Genomic DNA, 20,409 nt, shown 5'->3' on the forward strand with positions numbered 1-20,409 from the left:
TTTGCTCTTCTGCTGACTCAGGCTTTTCCCTCACACAATGAGATCCTGCTGCACTTCCCCTGGGAAAGAGAACAATGGCTGTAGATGAGCAGGTGGCCTTGGCCAGCACACTGGCCTGCAAGATCTTTTCCAGAGATCAGAGATTGACGGTGCTGAACAGCCCTGGACCCCTCTAAACTCGGCTTGCAGTCTCTGGCCCAAGGTGTGTCCCCAGTCACATCAGCCTCAACCTGTTTTTCAGGCGCTGTGCCCCTTCCTGTCTGGGTTCTTGTATGAACTTCCCTGGATCTTGGCTGAACTGCCAGCTCCTCTGAGAGGGCATCACTCTGTGCCACACTGCTCTCTTTCCCCCAGGCCACAGGTATACCTGAAAGGGCTGCCCTGAGGAAAACAGCCCGAGTGGGGCAAGGATTGGGCAAAGGTGGGGCTCAGATGGCCTGAGGAGGCCATGGCAGTCGTCCTGGGAAGACAGCAGTGTGGAGTGTGGTGGGGGGGACTCTGGGCAAGGTCCCTGGACTTGGCTGGGCAGGATTGTGAGGGTGGAGTGGGTGGTAAGGCACTGGAGTGGATGAGGGAGGGGACTTCCAAGATAGTGTGCAGGGTGGAGGGGGAGTGGCCCACAGGTCTGCAGCCAGTGAGGGGGTGGCTGGGAGGAGCCAGTGGTCCTCAGTGCAGGGAGGTGAGGTAAGCCTAAGGAAGGGGGTGAAACTTCCCTCCCTCACAGGGCCCAGCCATCTTGGGCACCTTCCTATGCTGGAGGAACAGGCTATTGACCTTATCTCAGAGCCACCTGAGAAGGGAGAAGGAACCAAGGCCCAGGAAGGACAGATTGGTGGAAGCTCCCAGGCTGTGGCTGCCCTCAGCATCAGACCTTCTCTGTGGACAGCCCAGTCTAGCAGGGCCAAGCACCTGGGATCAGAGGAAAGCATGGGAGTCCCAGTGGCCTCAGGCCAGGACAGGGCAGACTGCTGGAAACAAAGGGGCTGACAGGGAGTGTGTGGGGGTGGGGTGGGGGGGATGATGGTGGTGGTGGGTGCCAGAAAGGGGCTGGTGCCCCTGTGGGGTTGTGGGCTGCAGGCCCTAGTGCCCCCATCTGAGCCTCAGGGGGGCCCAGTGTCCATCCAGTGAGCCTTTCGAGAAACGGCTGAGCCATTGTGCAGAAGAATGCCCGGAAATCCCGCGCCTTCCTCCTCCAGCGAGGATGGGGGCTCTTCCTCCCGGCCAGGAAACTCCAAGTTGGCTTCCGGAGGGCGGCCTGGGGGCTGGGGTGCCAGGGGTACCACTGCCACTTGTGGGAAAGAGCACAGCCCCTTCTTTCCCTTCATGTTTCTCCTTTCTGAGGGCCAGAGTAGGCCTCCAGCCTGGGGCCACGGGCTACTACCGGGAATACAGCCTGTGTACTGGATCATTGGGGAGCACTGGGGACTTTCTGAAGTGGTGTCGCCTGAGCTGGGCCTCGCAGGATGGGGGATGGGCAGCATCTCAGGAAGAGGAATGGTCTGTGCGAAGGTTGGGAGGTCTGGGAAATCCCAAGGCAGGGGAAGAATGGGGGGTACCCGGAGGCCCGTGCGGAAAGGTCCCCGTGCTGCCTGCTTCATGCTGGGGCCTCAGGCCCCAGGGAGGTAGTGATCAGGTGTAAGGTGGTGCTGGGCAGCACTTTAGAGGAGGGTGGAGGCCAGTCTGACCTGCACAATCCTGCCTGGTCTCTCGGCCTGTGGGAGAGGCACCGGCACAGTAAGTGTTCTGAGAAGGGGCCGTGGTCGGGTTTGGACTCCAGGGCGAACTTCCTGGAGGAATAGAACGAGCTGTGATTGGCTAACCCAGAAGAGGCAGCAAGAGTCCCCCAGGATGTTCTCTGAGACGTGGTGATGGTGGGGGCTCCCGCAGACTATGGCCAGGGAAGCATGGAGCTGGCCTGGGGGGTAGGGACCATCAGGCTCATACGGGGAAGTGGCGGAGGAAGTTGAGGGTCATGCAGCTCCTGAAATGGCGAGGCAGGAACACTCATGAGATGGAACGCGCTCAGCTGCAACTAGGACAACAGGGGGTGGAGGCTTGGGGGCGGTGGCCGCGCGGGAAGCGGTCCCAGCGCTCTCCGCTACTCCCAGGCGTAGTTGTTTCCCAAACAGCACGCTGCCGGGGGTCGCCATGATTGGCTGTGGGCCGATGGTCCGCGCGCCGATTGGCTGCTCGGGGCCGGAGGGCCGGGTCCGAGGGACAGAGTCCGGCCTCCAACCTTCAAATGGGAAGCCCCTGTGGAGGGGCTGGCATATCTGAGGCTGTGCCGCGGGCTGTGGGGCTAACAGGCGGCAGGCGGTGAGCGGGCGCGGGGGCGCAAAGGCACCAGGGTCCGTGCAGGGCGCCGACCCGCTTGGCCGAGGCACCGCCGCCTCCACGCCCCCACCCCGAGGTCCCCGGGCCTTCGGGCGCGCGCCTCCCCTCCAGCCATGGGATCGGCGGCGCTAGAGATCCTCGGCCTGGTGTTGTGCCTGGTGGGCTGGGTGGGCCTGATCTTGGCGTGCGCGCTGCCTATGTGGCAGGTGACCGCCTTCCTGGATCACAACATCGTGACGGCGCAGACCACCTGGAGGGGGCTGTGGATGTCGTGTGTAGTGCAGAGCACCGGGCACATGCAATGCAAGGTGTACGACTCGGTGCTGGCGCTGACGACCGAGGTGCAGGCGGCGCGGGCGCTCACCGTGAGCGCCGTACTGCTGGCGCTCGTCGCACTCTTCGTGACCCTGGCGGGCGCGCAGTGCACCACCTGCGTAGCCCCGGGTCCTGGTAAGGCGCGTGTGGCCCTCACGGGCGGCGCACTCTACGCGCTCTGCGGACTGCTGGCGCTGGTGCCTCTCTGCTGGTTCGCCAACATCGTAGTTCGCGAGTTCTACGACCCGAGCGTGCCCATGTCGCAGAAGTACGAGCTGGGCGCGGCGCTGTACATCGGTTGGGCGGCCTCCGCGCTGCTCATGTGCGGCGGCGGCCTCGTGTGCTGCGGCGCTTGGGTCTGCGCCGGCCGCCCCGACTTCAGCTTTCCGGTCAAATACTCTGCGCCTCGGCGGCCCGCGGCCAGCGGCAACTATGACAAGAAGAACTACGTCTGAGGGCGCTGGGCACGGCGTGGCCCCTCGCGCCAGCTGCACCCGCGAGCTGGATTGGCCAGAGCCCCGCATGGACGGAGGCCTCCGTTGGGCCGCGCTGCGCACAGGCTCCGCGGAACGCCCAGCTCTGCGCCGGGATGCGCGCCACCGACGGGATCCTGCCCGCACCCGCAGCGGTTCCACTCTTGACTGCCACTCGCCCAGCCCTGCCCTAAACGTGCAACGCGCACTTGAGAGGACTTGTTTCTTTTTCTGTGCGCAGTGCTGGCTCCAACGTGGGTGGGTCGCGGGCTACGCGGGCACTGAACTGAAGATCCCACTTCTCTCCGTCCCTTGGGGTCTTGGATGCCGCCGTACTTTCCAGCGGCTCCTGCTAATTCAGAGGGGCAGACGGAGGACACAGGGCCCCCAACCTGAGCTCCCTGAAGGATGTGTGCAGCTGGCCTTTACCCCATCAGCCGGGCCTGAGCCCAGAGGGACCAAGAGACTTGGCCTGGACCTCCCTCCCTCACCCCAGCAGTTCCCCAGGGGAGGTGTAAGGGCACCAGATCCTGAGTGTGGGGCTAGGGCCCTGCCCCCCTTCGCAGCTTGGGGGAGGGTAAGAATTTGCTTAGTAAATGGTTTGAATACCCTCCCACCTGTGTTGTTCTCTGTCCAGTCGCCTATGCCCAGCAGCCCCCATGCATCCACCTACCCACGGATTCCTCCCTGAAAGACTCCTATGAGGTCCTCCCACAGCCTTTCCCAGGGTCCTCCCTGCCACCTGATCACTTTCCTGCTGGGTAGGAAACAACCACAGCTCACTACAACCCAGGAAGGTAAGAAGTGTGGTCAGAAGAGCCTCTGCTAAGTCATGGGGCCTGGAGGGAGGAGACCCCAGCAGAGGATGCAGGTTGGACCCACCCCCTCCCAAGACAGTGTGTGGAGGGGGTGCTTGGGATGCACTAACTGCTGAGGATGGGCTGCCAGGCTGCTGGATATTTTCTACCTGCTCTTTCAGGGCTCACCTATCTCTCTGGGTCACATCAAGTGGCCAGACATCTGTACATCACCAACTGGGCCCTTTCTGTCAACAGTGCAGTGGGAATAAGGGTGAATCCAGAATGTGTGCTGGGATTCAGCAGAGCTAGATGGTCGACAAGCTCCCATGGGGAGGAGGCCCCAAGCCAGCTGCCTGGAGAGTGCCCCAGCTCAGCTCCAACCGTTCTGTCCTGGCTCATCTGCCAGTCTTAGGCGTGGCTCTGTGCAGGACCTGTGCCCACCCTGTGGGACTGACAGCCATCCCAGACTTGTGCCGAACTTCAGCACCTGTGTGACTTTCTGGGAGCACCCTGTGTGACCTTCCTCCTATGGGTGGGACCCGTTGGCCCTGGCCAGACACCTGGGGGTGGGGGTGCCAGGAGGGCAGAGCAAACCAGAGCTGTTACAGCCATCGAAGAGCTCTTCGCTTCCAGCCCTGTTCTAGGCACTTTGAATGAATGCATTTTTACCTTCTGTCAAAGGCCAGGGCAGAAGAGAACAGTAGATGGGAGTGGGGGGTAGAGGGGAGTAGTGGGAGGGGAGGCTGTGGGTTGGCGCTTCAAGACTGGCTGGCCAGCAGGAAGACTTGGCATCTGCCTCCAACCCTGGCCTCAGGGGCCCTGTCCAGAAATGCCTGGGTCATATCCAGTGGCAAGGAGTCTCCCAGGCTTGGCCAGTCTCCTTGGGGGGCGGGGGGATGGGGAGAACCCCAGGACACGGGCCCAGAGGGGCTCAGGGTGGCCATAGCAGAACCAGTTGAGCAGGACTTCCAGGGAGGCTGAAACATCTGGTGGCCTGAGCTCCCAGCAATGGGATGAGCTGCAGCAGGACGGGACCCATAGCACCGAGGTCCTTAGCAGCCCCCACAGCAGCCCCGCTCTGAGAACTTGAGATGCTGCCAAAGCCAGGCAGACAGGAGAAAGTGGTGGGAGGGTAGACAGAGCCAGGTCCTGACTGGCACCGCTGGGCAGTGGTCAGTGCAGGTGCCGTGTGCAGGCCCAGGTGCTCAGGGGCTGGGCCTCTGCCCATTGCTGTCTCCACCTCTACCCCAACCCCCACCCCAGGATGCTCACTTCCTCCTGGGCCTTGAGGGTGCCCAGGCCATAGGATCAAGGCTACTCTGGACCCACAGAAGGCTCAGGGCACAACCAAGTGCTGGCCCTATGATTGGAGTAAAGATTGGGGCACTGAACCTAAAAGAACCATTTTTATTTCATTAAAAACCACTGTCCCAGTTTCTAAAACTATGCCCATAACTTACAACCTAAATAAAAGCCAGTTAGTATAAATAAAGAGAAGGTCATTCCTGAAGAAATCAAACTCTGGAAAAGAAAAAAAGAAAAGAAATTTCAAACAATTCTGATGTCTCCCCAGAGTAAACACACTATCTTGGCCTTCCCTCTGACATGCTGGGCCACTGATGCTGAGTAGTTTCCACCACTCATATCATGGGGTGAAGGTCACCCCAGAACCACTGAGGCACCCGCTGTCCTTCACTGCATCCCCCAGGACAGGTCCAGGCTCTCATCCGCTTGAGAACCCCCACCCCCAAAGGCCTCAAGTCTGCCAGCACCTTCTCACCACCTGGTGGTTTGTCCAGTCTCAGTCCCATGGTGACACTCCCCTTGTCTGGAGCGGCTCCCCCTGACCCCCTAGCACGCTGCTCTTCACCCTTTCTGGCTGGCCCACCCGATACCCTGTCTAGGTGGAAAGACACATGGTAGTGCTGGCATCATCACTGAGCAGGATGCAGGGGAGAGGCTGCCTCAAATGCCTGTCCCACTGCCTGACAGTGCCACTTGTAACCTTTGATTTGGGTCATAAACTTACTCCTCTGCCCCCATCTTAAGGCCCTGTGCTGAGGCTTGGCACCAAGGGGTGTCAGGCCCGTTTCCAGTGAGGAAACAGGTGCAGCCTGGTGAGGTACTTGACCGACCCGGCTGAAGACTCTACGAGTCTGATCCCAGAGCCCCTCCCCAATGGGGCTGAGCGTCCCAGCCCAACCTGAGAGAGGGTCTGTGCGGTCCCTGAAAACCCATATGCCTTTCTCAGCAGAGCCTACTGGTCCTCAACAAGGGAAGGCAGCCTGCCCCCATAGCTTCCAGCTCACCATGGACGGGGGAGAGAGCGCCCTGGGCCGGCATGAGGGGCGCCCCTACCTCAGAGCCTTGACAGGACTGTTTACCACAGCAGTGGTCCTAGCCGTGGCTCAGGGAGATGCAGGGCTGGGCGTGGGGACCCACTGTGTGGGGGTCACATGCTGAGAAGTGGTCACTAGCCACAGAGCAGGCCCTGACCTGGTCAGCTATCACCTGTTTCCTGAGGGGCCCTCAAGCTGCCATAGGGGGCAGTGGGGAAAGCCCTGGCTGGAGAAGTATCTAGTGTCACAGGACTTCAGTTATAGTCGTATGCTGGTACAGGCTCATGTAGAGCCAACATTTTATAATTCTCAGCTGAGTGGCTGCCAACAGCTTTGCTTTCTCAAAAATCAAGCACACAAGAGCCTGAATAGATGCCCCTGTGGGCTCCAGCCCAGGGCCTGATACCAGGCTGAGAGGGGCAACAAGGCTCCAGGTGGCCCCCTAGGGGCACCCTCCTTACTGGCAGGGCCATGAAGCCTGTTTGTCCCTCACTGATGCCTAGCCCACGGTGTGGCGGGGAAGGAGAAGATAAATGCCAGCCGTTTTTGAAGGGCTCCCAGGAGCTTAATGTAATTAGCTCCCTCAAAAATGCCCCATTGTGGCACTGCCGCCAGGCCAGGGGCAGACATCCTTGGGAAAAATGTGTTGGCCCCAAATCTCCTCAGAAGCCCTGCTCTGATCTGAGGCCCAAGTAAAAGCCTGGCTTGAGGAAGAAAAAAGCTGGGAAACCACAGCAGGGAATCAGAGGGGCCTTCAGTAGCACTGGTTTTGTGGCAGGGCCACCCCTACCCTGCCCCACTCACCCTCAGGACAGGAGAGCAACAAGCGCGTCCAGAAACTTGCTCCGATCCTCCGCTTTCAGTTCAATTACTGCAGTAATGAAAGAAAAACATCTTGTGAGATGGGAGGAATAGGGACAGGAGTGAGCGAGAAGTGAAAAAAACAAGTCAGGGCACATTAACTCCCTCTTCCCAGCCATCCAGGACTGGAACTCTCCAACACATTCCAAAATGGACTTGGCTCCTTGATGGCCTGGCATCTTCTGGACTATGAGGTTATGCTTCTCCATCCCTTTGTATTTAATTCTCAGAAACTTCCAACTGTCCTGTTGGTGAGGCTAGATCTACAGTCTGTGGGAAGGACCCTCCAGGCAGCCAGGGGACCAGCAATGACAGGCAATGGAAGGGACACGGGGGATGTGAGGAATCAGAACACTACAGTCCTGGGCAGAGATGGGCCTTCCCACCCTGCCCGACACAGAGCGCTACCCCTTAGTGGGTTGTGGGAGGCCCTGAGGTTAGGCAGGAAGCCAGCCTTTGTCCTGCTCTGGCCAGTCCCTCAGCTTCAGTGCCCTTCCGTAGAGGAGGGACACAATGCAAACTGCCCCCATCTCTGGGGGCCACCAGACTCAGACAAGTACATGGGCCCTCATTAGATGGCAAAACCAAGCTGGCCTGGTCCTGCGAGCGTCTGTGCCGTGGGTCACGGCTCCAGAAGCCCCAGGCTCAGCTCACCCAGGCGATGCTGGCCACGGCTCCCTCTGCCTCCTGCCCATGCTCTCCACCTGTGCAGCTCCCGGCCCACAAACCCTCCCCGTGTGGAGGAGCTGGGACACCCTGCAGGCCAGCCAGCACCAACCTCTCTGCATCTCAGGCATGAAACAGGAATCGTGGGCTACTGCTAGAGGTGAACCTACCCAACACAGAGCCGCAGCCTGCGTCGGCCCAGCATGGAGAAGCCGGCTTTAGACACTGAGGCAATGGGGTCTCTGAATGCAGTGATTGTCATTGTCAAGCAATCGGGTGGTGATGTAAGGAAATGTCCTGAGAGATGGGTGTTATGGGTGAAGTATATCCTCCCAGAATTCATATGTTGAAGGCTTAACCTCCAGCACCTGAGAATATGACTGTATTTGGAGATGGGGCTTTTAACAAGGTGATTGGGCTAAATGAGGCAGTTAAGGTGGGCCCTAATCCAATCTGACTGGAAGAGATTTGGACACAGAGGGACAACCGTGTAAGGACAGTGAGGATGATTATCTACAAACCAAGGCGAGAGGCTTCAGAAGAAACTGACCCTATGGACGCTTTGATCTCAGACCTCTAGCCTCCAGGATGGTGAGAAGTCATTGTCTGTTGTTTAAACCCCTCAGTCTGTGGTATTTTGTTATGGCAGCCCGAGCTGACAATAAAAGGGTGAAATGTCAACATGTCTGTTTTACTTAAAATCTGTCAGCAAGAATGAAAAGCAAATATGGCCAAATGTAAGCCATGTTCCATGCTGGCGTCTAGAGAAGCTGCGGGGTGATGTGGGGGCCACTGAAGGACCTGTGTGGTTCCCCCAAAGCCACCACTTTGGCAAGGCTCTTCCATTCTGTGGGCTCGTGCAACACGTGGGTGGGGCCAGTGCTTGAGCCATCACACAGGACTATATGGCAGCTTCAGGCAGGACCTCTACACCAACACAGACAAGAGCTGCTGGCCTGCACGGTTGGCCAGCACAGCCATGGAGGGGGCACTGCTGGGTCACCGCAGGCCCTGCTGCTTCTACATCTCACTGAAGGGGCAGGTGACCCTGATGGATGAAAGTGGTCGGTCCTCCCGGCTATTTGGTGAAGTGGTCTTCAGGGCTGGATTGTAAGGCCAGAGCCAGGCCTATGTCTCCCTGGGCAACACTTGCTACCTCAGGGCCCAGACGAGGATGCAGTGCTCAAGGCGTGCCCGAGTTCCCTGAGCTGCCTAGAACAGCTGGGTCCAGGGCTGGTTCCAGGAAGACAAGAGGTCTGCTGGCAAGGTACCCAGTTTCCCCAGTTCTAAGGCCAGAGAGGACCCTGAAGGGGTCCCAATGCAGCGGACTCTTACCTGAGAGGTCGAAATAGTTGTGCAGTGTCCGGGAGTTGGTGCCTTCTGCTGCCTTCTCAAATGCCCGCCCAAAAAAGCTGTGGACATGTAAGAGGCTCACTGGGGGCCTGGACACTGCAATGGACCCTTCCCATGCCCCCAGGACGGACGCTGAAGTTGGCCTAGACTCCTCCCCAGCCAACGGTTCCGCCCATCAGCACTTGTGCCTCTTCCCGGGCCGCTGCCCTCTGAAGGCTCACTCCCACTCACTGCCTGTCACTGCGGCTTCTCACCTGCACCCAGCTGAGCCCTTCTCAACCCTCAGGGTGTGAATGTCCCTCTCTACCCCCAGGGGCTGCATGCACAGAGTCCTGACTGCAGCCTCCCTCCTGCCTGGCACCACACTGGCAGCTGCAGCAGGTGAGAGACAGAGGTTCAGCGGGAGCTGTGCTGGGATGGGGGTCTCAGATGAGACCAGGTCACACACAGCAGGGTAGGACTGGGAGCAGGCTGCAGGCACAGGCTGCAGCATATGACTGGAACTAGGCCCAGCAAGGGCAGACGGCAGGAACACCCAGAGCTGCTGAGAGCGCAGGGCAGCAGGGAGATAGCCTGGAGCACAGGCCAACCCCCCTGGGGGATCAGCGCTGAGGTAGGTAAGGGCTGGCAGTAGAGGGTATGAGGTGTGGGGCAGGGGCTCTTGGTCCACCATGGAATATGGGCAGGGGAGGGGCATGTACTTCAAGGCTCCATGGCAACTCTCACACAAGACTATGTGCACTGGTCAGAGCTGACGCTAACAACATGGTTACACGTACAACGTACAATGACAGACTGACGTGGAGTGGGGACACAAGCGGCTGTGATGACCACGGGGGAAATGCTCACTGGTCGCCTTAGGAACCCAGGCCAGGAGCCCCTGGCAAGCTCCAACCTGCGTGACCATGAACTGGAGACCCAGAGTGGAGCTTTGGAGATCACCCCAGCAACACAGAAGCACTTGTCTTAAAAAGGTCCATTGTCTCCTAACTGTCTACTAAATGGCCTTTGCAGACACGAAAGGAAGTCAAAGGTCACAACAGTAGAGCTAGGATTATCTGGATCTAGGACCAGTGTCCTCCACGGCAGAGGCTAACAAAGGCTCATTGACAAAAATGAGGGGTACAGGACACTGCGCAGTCCTCAGCCCCTCAAGCTGAGTGGCAGCATCCTGCTACCCACTGTCACTCGGCTTCTGTCTAAGGTCATCTTATGGGACCTGCTGGGGAGCACTGGACCCAGTGCACTGATTGGTCCTGGGAGGCAAAGAGACCTAAGGACGGTGACAGACAGCCCCTGGGATTAGTCACCTGGTTCTCCGGCTGTGCGGAGCATGGAGGGGCAGCAGGGAGAACCAGGGAGCCCCTCGGCCCTGCCGGCTGGCTGACACCAGGTCTGGAAGGAGTGTACAGGAGGAAACCCCACCCTGCTGCAGGAGGAGGGCAAGAGCACAGAGCTGATGAGGCAGCGAAAGGGCAGGAAAGACGTGTAGAAGACAGTGAGAGAAGCTTCTCAGAAATGCAAGATAAGCGTGTGCATTCTCAAGTGCACTGGCACGTTATTAATAATAACAAAGAGCTGGAAATAACCCGAATGTCCAACAGGAGAGTGGCTAACCTGCTGCCTGTGGATTGAAACCCTCACAGCCCTGCCTCGTGAAGGAAAAGGCTGTCCTTGGTATGGCCTTGAGGGTAAATCTCACCCAACTCCACAGGGCCCATGAGCCAATGATACCCTGCACCCTCCAAGCTCCCAGGACACGTAAAACCCCGCTCACTTCTTTCTGTCCGAGCTGTCGGTCTCTGGGGGGATGCCCACCACGGTCACTGTGCCCTGCTCCACATTCAGCGGGGCAGCCATCACCAAAGGCAGCAGCTTACAGCGCCGGTTCTTTGTCTATGGAGGCAAAATGCACCCTGTCACGGCCCCACAAGGTGAATGTAGCACTCAGCGCCCAGAACCTTGACAATAGGAACTGCTCCCTCCACCAAAGCCTCCATTTCACCAGAAGAGAGGTTTAAACCCCGACAAGCCACCACAGAGCTTTTGTGCTGCGGGTCATGGCCCCACTGCCCCTTAGCTGTTCCCTCTCTCACCTCCTTTTGGTCCTGACATAGTTATCACCTCCTCCAGGAGGCCCTCCCCAACCAAGCCCTTCGCCCTCATCTGGCTTCATCTTCTCTATGGCGTGTACCATACCCGACACTGCATGTACTCATTCCTCGTCTGTTCCTCTTGCTAGCAGGTTTGCTTACTCAACATGGAGACTGGAGTGTTTCCTTCACTGCTGTGCCCACGGCACCCACACCCAATGAAGGTGACCAATTGTCATGGTCTGTCCAGGACTGAAGGACATCAGTGCCCAGCAGACAGTGGATGCTTAATAAACGTCTGATAAATGAATGGACCTATGAAGTAGGTATTTGCTTACCCATTCTACAGATGTGGAAACTGAGGCTCAGGGGTCAAATAATTGACCTCACATCAAACAAGTGGTAAATGAGGAGGCTGAGATTTAAAGCCAGCTTAGAGGACTTTAGAATTCATGTTTTGCCTGTTATACCTTTTGTCATTACTGACTGTCTTCACATAACACTCAGATAATCATAATATTGGTCACTTCGGTAGTATGAGATAACATCAACCTCCTAGTCAATATTTTGTTTAAACTAGCCCCCGTGCAAACTTTCATCCTGGAAGCAAAGTAAGACTTTGCTGAAATGTGTGGGATCATCCTTTCCTCAACCACACCTGGGGAGGAGCCAACGTTATTGGGGTAGGGACCCTGCCTGAATGCCAGGTGAGTTGGCGGGGAGGAGGTTAGGGGCGTGTCCTGCACCAAAGCAAATAAGGTTGTGAGGCCATAGGGAAGGTGGAACCACACACAGAAAAGGGAAAGTCAGCCCAGAAAACAAACTTTTGCTGGGAAGCAAGTCTGTACTCCAAGCAACCTCATCTTCCCCTGATCTGCACCAGTGGAACACAAGTCCCAGCCCCACATACTCCGTGAGGCCCCTCCCTACTCATCTGAGTGATCAGTACAATGAGTGAAAAAATCAGAGCTTGTGGGAATTGGGAGATTTCCAGGGGTCAGCTGAGGAAAACCCGGCTCAAAGGAAAGGTAGGCGTCTGCCCAGACCCTGTAGCTGGTGAATAACCACCAGCATCCCAAGTCAGCTTCTAGTGCCCAGTCTGAGTGCTGCTCTGAGCTCCTGCCTTCCAGCAACCACCCACCCGGCTCCTCACCGAACACACAAAGGACTTGAGCAGGTGTCTGCTGAGCAGGCTCAGGGACGCTGGCTTGGAGAATAGCACGACATCTGGAGTGCCCTGAGAGAAGGAAACAGATGGTCAGAGGGGGCCGCCAGCACGTGTGGCCCCGTGCCTGCCTGTAGTCCTAGGAAGCCTGACCTCCATGAGGGAGCAGTAGAGGAAAGGCCCCTGGGAGATGACGAGGTTGGTGCAGAGGCAGCTGGCAATGATCTGCTGAGTAGCTCGCAGCTGCTTCTTGGCAAGCTCCAGGCCGAGGTACAGCTTGTCCAGGTTACTCCTGCAACACGGCAGACACACAGCTTCAGCACAGAGTCAAATAGAACGCTTGGTTCCTGGCTCAGGAGGGAGAGTGGGGATGACAGTTTATTTCTTACCCTCCTGAGTTCCCTTTCATGTGAAAAGAAATAATAAAAAATGTATAAACCCAAAGTGATGGACATGAGAGGTGGGAAGGGGTGCCAGTGTCAGAAGGCAGGAGACTAAAAGCCAACAGAGGTGAGAAGACTGCTCAGCAGGCCCCGGAAGGTGCTCTGACACAGAAGAGGCCTAGGCAAGGGCTGTGGGGAGGACCAGGGACCCCACCACTCGACAGATGGATTTTTACCCTACCCTTACAAAAAAGAGGGTTCCCTTCTGAGTACATTAAAATGAATCCTCATGGAGAAGTGAGATCCTCAAGTGAAGTCTCTGCACCTAGAAGTTAAGGGTCCCCAAGTGTCACAATGGACCCGCATCCATCAAGATGAAGTGATGGCTTCTGGATAGCAGGCTGTGCCCAGAGACCCAGGGTTCCACAGCCTCCCTCTTCAATGCAAAGAACGACTAGACATTTGAGAAATACCTGGGGCCTGAAACATGACCCTAGAGGATGTAGAGATAATGTGGAGAACAAAAGAAAACTTAAAATGAACACCAGTATCTTCAAAGAGATTTGGGCAACCACTACATTTGTAAACAAAGAACAGGATGTGATGAAAAAGGAACCATCAGAAAATAGGAAGTGTTTGTGGAAAGTGAAATGATTGCAAAAAAATAAAAAATTTTTGGGCGGCCAGATGGTTCAACTGGTTAGAGCGCAAGCTCTGAACAACAGGGTGGCTGGTTCGATTCTCACATGGGCCAGTGAGCTGCGCCCTGAACAACTAGATTGAAGATAGCAAGCTGCCGATGAGCTTCCGGAGGGGTGGCCGGATGGCTCAGTTGGTTAGAGCGGGAGCTCTGAACAACAGCGTTGCCGGTTCAATTCCCGCATAGGATGGTGGGCTGCGACCCCTGTAACTAAAGATTGAAATCCGCGACTGGACTTGGAGCTGCGCCCTCCACAACTAGATTGAAGGACAACGACTTGGAGCTGATGAGCCCTGGAAAAACACACTGTTCCCCAATATTCCCCAATAAAACTTAAAAAAAATAAGAGTTTAAAAATGAATAAATAAATAATTCACTTTCAAAGGCAAGAGGATAAAATCAATAAAAACTTCCTTAACATCAATAATAAGACAAAGACATGGAAATATTAGGTTTGTGCAAAAGTAATTGTGGTTTTTGAAACTATTTTTAAACTTTTAAATGGCAGTTACTTTTGCACCAATCTAATATAAGGCAAAAATAAGAGATAGAGCATTGTTCCCAGAAGTCTGGGAAGAAAATAAAACATTGATGTAAGTGTGTGTGTGTGTGTGTGTGTGTGTGTGTGTGTAGGGCGGTAGTAAAGAAACAGTACAAAAGCATTCTCAATCTTAAAGGCAGAGCCTAGGAATTGAAAAGGCTCACCCAAGAACCCAGTATAATACATGAAACAAGACCCACTCTAGACATATCACTATGAAATGGAAAACCATCCCATGTTCATGGGTTGAAAGTCTTATTATTAAGATAGCAATACTCCCCAAATTGAGCTATAAATTCAACACATCCTGACTTCTTTGCAGAAATGACAAGCTGATCCTAAAATTTATGGAAATCCAAGGAACCCAGAAGAGCCAAAACTTGCTACAAAGCTACAGTAATCAAAACAGTGTGGTACTGCCGTAAGTATAGGCATATTGATTGGTAGACTAGAATTGAATGTCTAGGAATAAATTTCCATATTTACAGTCAACTGATTTTCAACATGGATGACAAAATAATTCAATGGGGGAAAGAAGCCTTTTCAACAAATTATGCTAGAACAATTGCATGTCACACACACAAAAATTAGTTGGACCCGTTCCTTACACCAGAGACTAATATTTGCAAATCATTCTGACAGTGGATTTGTATTTTGAATATATAAAACGATTCTTACAACTCAATAACAAAGACAACCCAATTTAAAAATGGGTAAAGGACTTGAATAGACAATTCTCAAAACAAGATACACAAATGGTTAATAAGCACATGAAAAGCTGCTCAGCATCATTAGCCATCAAGGAAATGCTGTGATGAGATAACCACTTCATACCTGCTAGGATGGGTGTAATCAAACAGACAAGAACAAGTGTTGGCAAGTATGTTGAGAAATTCAAATTCTCATACACTGCTGGTGAGAATGTAAAATGGTGCAGCTGCTTTGGAAAAGTCTGGCAGTTCCTCAAAAGGTTAAACATATAATTAACATATGACCCAGCAGGTCCATTCCTAGGCATATACCGAAGAGAAATGAAAGCATGTTTATGGCAGTATTATTCATAATAGTCAAAAGGCAGAAACTACCCAAATGCCCACCAACTGATGAATGGGTTAATAAAATGTTTATCTCTGTGATAGAATATTATTTGCAATAAAAAGGAATGAAATTCTGATACATGCTATGAAATGGATGAATCTTGAAAAACATTATTCTAAGTGAAAGAAGCCAGCACCTAAAGGACCACATATTGTCTGATTCCATTGACATGAAATGTCCAGAATAGCAAATCTATTGAGACAGAAAGTAGATTAGTGGTTGCCCAGGTCTATGAGATGGGGGATTTGGGAGGTGATGGCTAAGGGCAGCAGGGTTTCTTTTGGGGGTAATGAAAATATTCTAAAATTAGATAGCGATGTTTGCACAACCTTGTGAATATACTAAAAGCCACTGAACTGTATGCTTTAACTGGGTGAATTATACAATATGTGAATTATAGTTCAGTAAAGCTGTTTTTAAAAGGTGTGCTAGGAAATAGGACCAGGAAATCCCAGAAAGTGGGTCCCTATATTTTTCTTTTTTTAACACTACACAAAAACAAGAGTAGCAGTTCTCTGAAGTTAGAAAACCTGTCTGAATCATGCCTCCTCCTAAAAAATCAAGGCAATTAAATTCACCAAAAAATGAGCAACAATGAGGATCAAGGTCAAATCCTCTCAAAGTTACTATAGAATAAGAATCAGAATAAATAGCATCCCTATCGACAATGAAAGTACACTATAAAGACATGCCCCCAAATGGTCAAAACTGTAAGGTCTTATTTCAAATCAGGCTAAAAGACATTAAAAAATAATATGACACCTCAGGTGAGATAATAAAAAACTTAGAAATAAAAGAAAAATGAAAATGAGAAATGACTAAACTAGAAGAAACATACGAATAAATAAACACCACAAATAATGCCTTAAGAGGTGAAAAAAAAAAGAAAAGAAGAAATGAAAGGGATTCAAGAGAAAGTGACATATAGTAAAAGATGGGCAGGAAATGTGTCTCGTGCACCTCCCCCCTGCCTGGCTCTGGTGCACCCTGATTTCAATTCAAACTCGAGCAGCTTTTGCAAGATGCAGTTACCCCCATCTTGAAGGTCCCCGAGACCCGCCTCCCTGGCCAATGTGAGGTTGAGGGCCAGAGGTGGCCTGACGGGCTGGTGGCCACGGTCACGGCCACTACCTGGAGAGACTGTCCAGAGCCTGGATGAAGTTATCTGTCCCTGAGCTGTCCTTCTCGGGGTTCTCCATCAGTGACATCGTGGCAAAGACAACATCACTGGCCAGGAACTTATGCTTGAAGCCAAAATGAATGCTGAAAGTCTGTATGCGCATGTCCTTCATCCTGCAACCAGAGGAGGCAATGTGACTGTCCCTCTGCGTGTATGTGGGAGTGCCCTCAGGTGTGGGTGAGCTCTCGCTGCTAGGCCAGGTGAGCAGATGTGCTGCTGTCCCCCTCCCACCAATGTCTCAGTACAGCCGTTCTGGTCAGAGAATGGAGGGGGTCAGAAGGCCTGACATACCAGCCCTGTAACCCAGGGCACTGAGGGCATCATCCACAGCTGCTCAGCTGGTTGGGGGCAGAGCAGTAGTTGTCGGGCTGGGTTGTGTATGCGGGGAGCAACACAACCATAGGATGCCAGGAGCAGCCAGACACAGGTCCTCCAGGGGTGCTGGAAAACCTGGGTGGAGAGCTTGCCTGAACCTGGCCCCCGAGGGCTCTTCCCGGGCCCATTTCCTGTGCCCACTGAGGGACAGGCTAGGTCGACCTCAAACATCTGCACCTCAGCCCTAGGATTTAAGGATTCTAGACCTCTGGGCACTTCACGGAGTCTTAAAACTTTAGGACAAGCTAGACAGGTCATGCTCATTTGTGCATTCTTGTTTTTTGCATGGTTTTAGGGATGTGGTTAAAGTTGAAGCCTTAACGAAGCTTAATGCAGAAAAACGTGTTTACCCAAATTTATTTGCAGACTCTTCAATCATCTCCCGCAAATTCTCCTTTAAGGAGATGTCCATGGACTGAAACTTCTGCTTCACCTGTTTCAGGGGGAGACTGGAAAGACAGCAAGCACTAGTCAAACGAGTGATCTGGCTTCAAATCAAAATTGCTGAAACACCAATGGGAGGGAGAGTATCCCGCAAGGGGTCCCAGTGTTTGCAAGCAAGGGACAACCTAGTGTGGGCCTTCAAAGGATATTCTGGAAACTCAGTGAGGAACTCAATGACAGAAAGAGGCAGCAGGTGAATACTAAGACCAAATCCATCACAAGGAAAGGGGGGCTTCTGCCTTGAGGGCTGCATGGTGGGGGCTCCGGGCCTAGGCGGTCACTCACCCCATGTCTGCAAGGAACTCCTGGAGCCTCTTCTGCCCATGCACAGACCACAGCTTGAACCTGGCTGCAGTGTAGCACGTGTTGCACAGGCTGTCATGGAGGGACCAGTGCTGGTAGAGCGCCAGATGGAGGCTGGGCCTGCAGTCAAGGAGGCTGCGGCTGCACCGTGACCCGGGACCCCACCCTGTGAGGGCCCACCTGCGATTCCAGCAGATGGCCTGCTCCACTCACTGGGCCACAACTGGTTACTACATGAGTAAACTGGAGCTCTTTGACCTTCTTAATTTGATCCACATTGAAGATTGTGAGGAGGGCAGACGGGAACTAAAGTAAAGGGGTTCTGAGAGCCTGTGTACTGTGGTCCTAAAGAGAGCCCTGGTGGCCACACAGGACTCAGGCCTGACGGGACACACTAGTCTAGGGTGCCATCCCATCCACGCTGTGTCCTGCACCTGACTCTGCTCTCCCTTCCACCCATCCCCGTGCCAGGATGCCCTCAGCGAAGGTCCCATGCTCATTCCTTCTTGAACACACCCCTCACTGCTCCTGGGGCCAAGAGTGAGGCTGTGCGTGAGGATGTCCTTAACCTCCACTGGCCTCTCCTCCCACACCGGAGGGTCTCAGCCCTGCCTGCATCCAAGTGCCACTGCTCCTGCCAACAAACCCGCCCCCCCAGGCTGACCTCTGGGCACGTGGCAGGCTCTGTCCTCATCGCTGCCCCTCCGGAGGGCTCAGCTCCAGGGCCATCGTCCTCTCTGCACACACCCAGGCAAGCTCTGGTCCTTGGATGTCACATATCAGGACCTGGCTCCTGCAGTGGCCTCTCTCCCAGGAGTCCAGCCACCTGCATCCAGCACCTCTTTCCAGACTCCTCGTGGACGCCTGTCACATAACCTCTCCCAAACCCATGTTTACTTATCCCCAGCCATCCCAGCACAGGGACAGGGTGACACTGTCCCTGCCATAACTCTAGCCACTGTCTACGCAGCAACCCATCATGCCTCGCACTCACTGCTATAGTCTGGCTCAAGCTACTGCTCTGTCTGCTTGCCTCTAAACGGCAAACCAGGGACCTTTTAAACACCAAGAATGGAACTCTGTCACTGCTACGGGCTCACAGGGCCACCTGCTGAGTCCTCTCTGACCTCTGAAGTCTGCACATCTCTCCAGCACCTTCCTGAGCTCACCTCAGAGCCTCTGCATGGCCACAAACTCTGCCGACTGCTTTCCCTGCCATGGAGAACAGCTGAATCTCAGCCTGAGGTGCGGCCTCTCCAAAGACTTTCCGGAGCACTGTGGTCCCATGGCCCCCTGGTTACTCCGTCAGCACCCTACACTCACCTCACAAAACGCCACACTCCGTGATCACGTGCTGGCTCACTTGTTTCCTAATTGACTTGACAGGAGTCTGCAAATGCCACTAAGCTGCCCGCACCACACAGGCAGCCCTACATGCGCTCACTTGTACGCACCTTGTGTCAGGCCTACAATGAGCTCTCAATAGATAAGTGGTGCTTCTAAAAATAGCTGTGGTGTCTTGCCAAAGCCACATAGATGAGCTGGGGCAGAACCTGCTTCCCCAGTTCCAGCGCTTTGCCCAGCCCAGGAGCACATGGGGCCCCTCTTCTGAAAGCCTCTCGTCCTGTCTGCTGCCTGTCGTGGGGACGTGGCAGCCATAGCTGCATAACCTACAGCTCTGCGGCCAGAAAGCACGCCACCCACAGGGACGTGGGCTGGGGCCTGCAGAGGTGACAAACAGCGCACCACTGAGCAGTGTCTGAGGGCAGGGGCGCTGCCTGCACCAAGGGCTGAGCTGCAAGGATACTCGTACTCGAAGGAGATGCGCATGCAGTCCACAGAGAGGCTGTTCTCCTCGTCCTCGTCCCGGTGGTTGTGCCGGGACACGTGGCGCTGTAGGACACCAACGTCAGTCACGTACTTCATCCTGGGGAGGAAGCACTGCTGGCCTGGGTGGGCTCCCTCTCCTCACGTACAGCCTGCCACGGCCTCCCCCATCCCTCAAGGCTTCCCCTTACAGACTCAGGGGACAGCCCACCATGCAGGTTGTTCCTTCCAGGACTAAGGAACCTCCACCACTCCTGCGTGGAAACCAAGCTTGGTGGAAGGGGTGGCAGGCCTGGGCAGCTGGGGAAGGTGAGTGGACAAAGTTGAGAGGGGTGGGCTCTGACCTTCCCCACCTTCCCCTGGGCATCAACTGCCCTGTCATTACTTATTTGAGGCCTTCTGAGAGCAGGTGCTGAGAGAGGCCACAGCCCTGCCTGACAGCCATGGTCAAGTGGACAGACCCCGAAAGTGGAACAGTGATGCATAGCAGGGGGCGTGGACCCAGCACGGGCAGTGCTCTCAAGCACAGTGGTAAAGGGCAGACCCCAGTCCAGGTCCACTTACAGGTGGCCAACGAGCAGGATGGTGACAGTGGGGCCTCACCTGAGGGGAGGCCACAGGCCAGGGATGGTGCCTGGCACAGCACACAGCCCATGCTACTCTTAACAGGGAAGGACAGGCCCGCCCTGCTGGGCAAAGGTGACAAACCCAGGAAGTGCCCCAGGTCTGAGACTCAGGATCCTCCTGCCTCCTGGGTTACACTGCAGGATTCGGATGCATGGGGTGTGGGAGACAGGACATAGGGGGCACGGAGACCTTTGCAAACTGTACAAGGAGCCTGGGCATGGGCGGTGCCAGGTGAGAGGCTCAGGTCCCCTGGGAAAGCGTTAGTGTCTTGAGGCCAAGGTCCCTGTCAATTCCCTTGGATTCCCCACCTGACAGCCCCAGAGAAGTGGGAATAAGAGAAGGCACTGGCACTCTGCCCCTCCCTGGCACCTACATTCTGGGGTAGCCCTTCAGTTCGTCTGTGTGACTCCAATGGCAAGCACCAAAGCCTGCCCACCAAGGGGCAAAAAAGGATTCATTCCATGCCAGCCCTTCCTGCAACCCTCTGCAGCCTTCCCCTTAGCTTGGAGATCACACGCACCCCCTGGCAGGA

The 20,409-nt window shown here is 54.8% G+C and overlaps 2 protein-coding genes across 2 annotated transcripts in view; one reads left to right on the plus strand and one right to left on the minus strand.

Annotated features, from left to right (window-relative positions):
• The first annotated feature begins 2,151 nt into the window (after window positions 1-2,151).
• Window positions 2,152-3,243, plus strand: CLDN5 (claudin 5). Its single transcript, XM_019755931.2, is given in 2 exon segments — window positions 2,152-2,391; window positions 2,394-3,243. Coding segments are annotated over 2 exon segments (936 nt in total). The 5' UTR covers window positions 2,152-2,166; the 3' UTR covers window positions 3,105-3,243.
• A 2,072-nt stretch (window positions 3,244-5,315) lies between these two features.
• CDC45 (cell division cycle 45) overlaps window positions 5,316-20,409 on the minus strand; it is a 28,351-nt gene continuing 13,257 nt past the window's right edge. Inside the window, exons 10-19 of the mRNA XM_019755929.2 lie at window positions 19,231-19,350; window positions 17,406-17,537; window positions 17,027-17,125; window positions 16,253-16,414; window positions 12,553-12,691; window positions 12,388-12,471; window positions 10,919-11,037; window positions 9,124-9,200; window positions 7,066-7,132; window positions 5,316-5,443 (exon numbers count right to left, since the gene is read on the minus strand). Of these exons, the coding sequence (XP_019611488.2) occupies window positions 7,068-7,132; window positions 9,124-9,200; window positions 10,919-11,037; window positions 12,388-12,471; window positions 12,553-12,691; window positions 16,253-16,414; window positions 17,027-17,125; window positions 17,406-17,537; window positions 19,231-19,350 (997 nt within the window). The 3' untranslated portion in view covers window positions 5,316-5,443; window positions 7,066-7,067. The remainder of the gene's footprint in view (window positions 5,444-7,065; window positions 7,133-9,123; window positions 9,201-10,918; window positions 11,038-12,387; window positions 12,472-12,552; window positions 12,692-16,252; window positions 16,415-17,026; window positions 17,126-17,405; window positions 17,538-19,230; window positions 19,351-20,409) is intronic.

Source organism: Rhinolophus sinicus, linkage group LG16 (assembly GCF_036562045.2).
Source record: "Rhinolophus sinicus isolate RSC01 linkage group LG16, ASM3656204v1, whole genome shotgun sequence".
Taxonomy (NCBI): domain Eukaryota; kingdom Metazoa; phylum Chordata; class Mammalia; order Chiroptera; family Rhinolophidae; genus Rhinolophus; species Rhinolophus sinicus.